This window comes from Frankliniella occidentalis, unplaced genomic scaffold, assembly GCF_000697945.3.
Source record: "Frankliniella occidentalis isolate FOCC.00 unplaced genomic scaffold, Focc_3.1 Scaffold1456, whole genome shotgun sequence".
Taxonomy (NCBI): Eukaryota; Metazoa; Arthropoda; class Insecta; order Thysanoptera; family Thripidae; genus Frankliniella; species Frankliniella occidentalis.
In genome coordinates this window covers 3,979-4,701 of record NW_026268557.1, presented here as the reverse complement: position 1 = coordinate 4,701, position 723 = coordinate 3,979, and the positions used below count along the sequence as shown (strand labels likewise).

The 723-nt window shown below is 41.1% G+C and overlaps 1 protein-coding gene across 1 annotated transcript in view; it reads left to right on the top strand.

Moving 5' to 3' along the window:
* Positions 1 to 6: 6 nt before the first annotated feature.
* Positions 7 to 723, top strand: part of LOC127751858 (uncharacterized) — a gene marked incomplete at its 3' end in the record, with an annotated part of 1,868 nt that continues 1,151 nt past the window's right edge. Inside the window, exons 1-3 of the mRNA XM_052276042.1 lie at positions 7 to 159; positions 228 to 314; positions 401 to 598. Coding sequence (XP_052132002.1) covers positions 64 to 159; positions 228 to 314; positions 401 to 598 — 381 coding nt within the window. The remainder of the gene's footprint in view (positions 160 to 227; positions 315 to 400; positions 599 to 723) is intronic.

The window sequence follows — 723 nt, the reverse complement described above, 5'->3', positions numbered from 1 at the left end:
GGGGCTCTTTTATTACTTCCACAATACCACCACCTTACCAAGACACTGCATGTCCCAGAAACCATGTTTGCTGGTATGTGTGGCACTATGGCAGATAAGACTCTCTCATTGGTGTTCATCTCTCCAGAGATGAGAAGTTTTATGGAATCCCGCTCGACAGTAAGTGCAAGTCTTTGTTGTACTCCTACGTATTTCCTTCCACTATCTCATTTGAGATTTCTCGGTAGGTTTTTTCTGATGGAACGGAGAGAAAATTATTCCGGAAGCCTAAAGCTTCCCAAATTTTCACAGTGTCAGCTGTGTGGAGGCACCATGTAAGTAATCATGTACAACAAATCTGTGGTGTTTCTTGTGAAGACTTAGTACCTTTTAATGAGTCCACTTTGCTTTCCTTGTGCAGGTTTTGCCAATGATGCGAGCTATAATGCTCAGTCGGAGTCAGGCGGCTTACGTTACACTGTTCTCTTTCCTGAAAAATCTAATGCCTAACTTCAAGCCGAAGTCAGTAAAGTGTGACTTTGAAGATGCACAGTGTAATGCATGGGAAATAGTTTTCAGCCCTTTGACAATTGAAGGATGTCTTTGGCATTTTGATGTGGTATGTTCTTAGATGCATTGCTTTGACAGATCATCCTTAACTGGGAATATTTGTTTCCATTATTCATTGTGTGCTTCTTCTTAGAGGTCATTAGTATGATTTAGGATATGTCAGTTTCAGCTGCT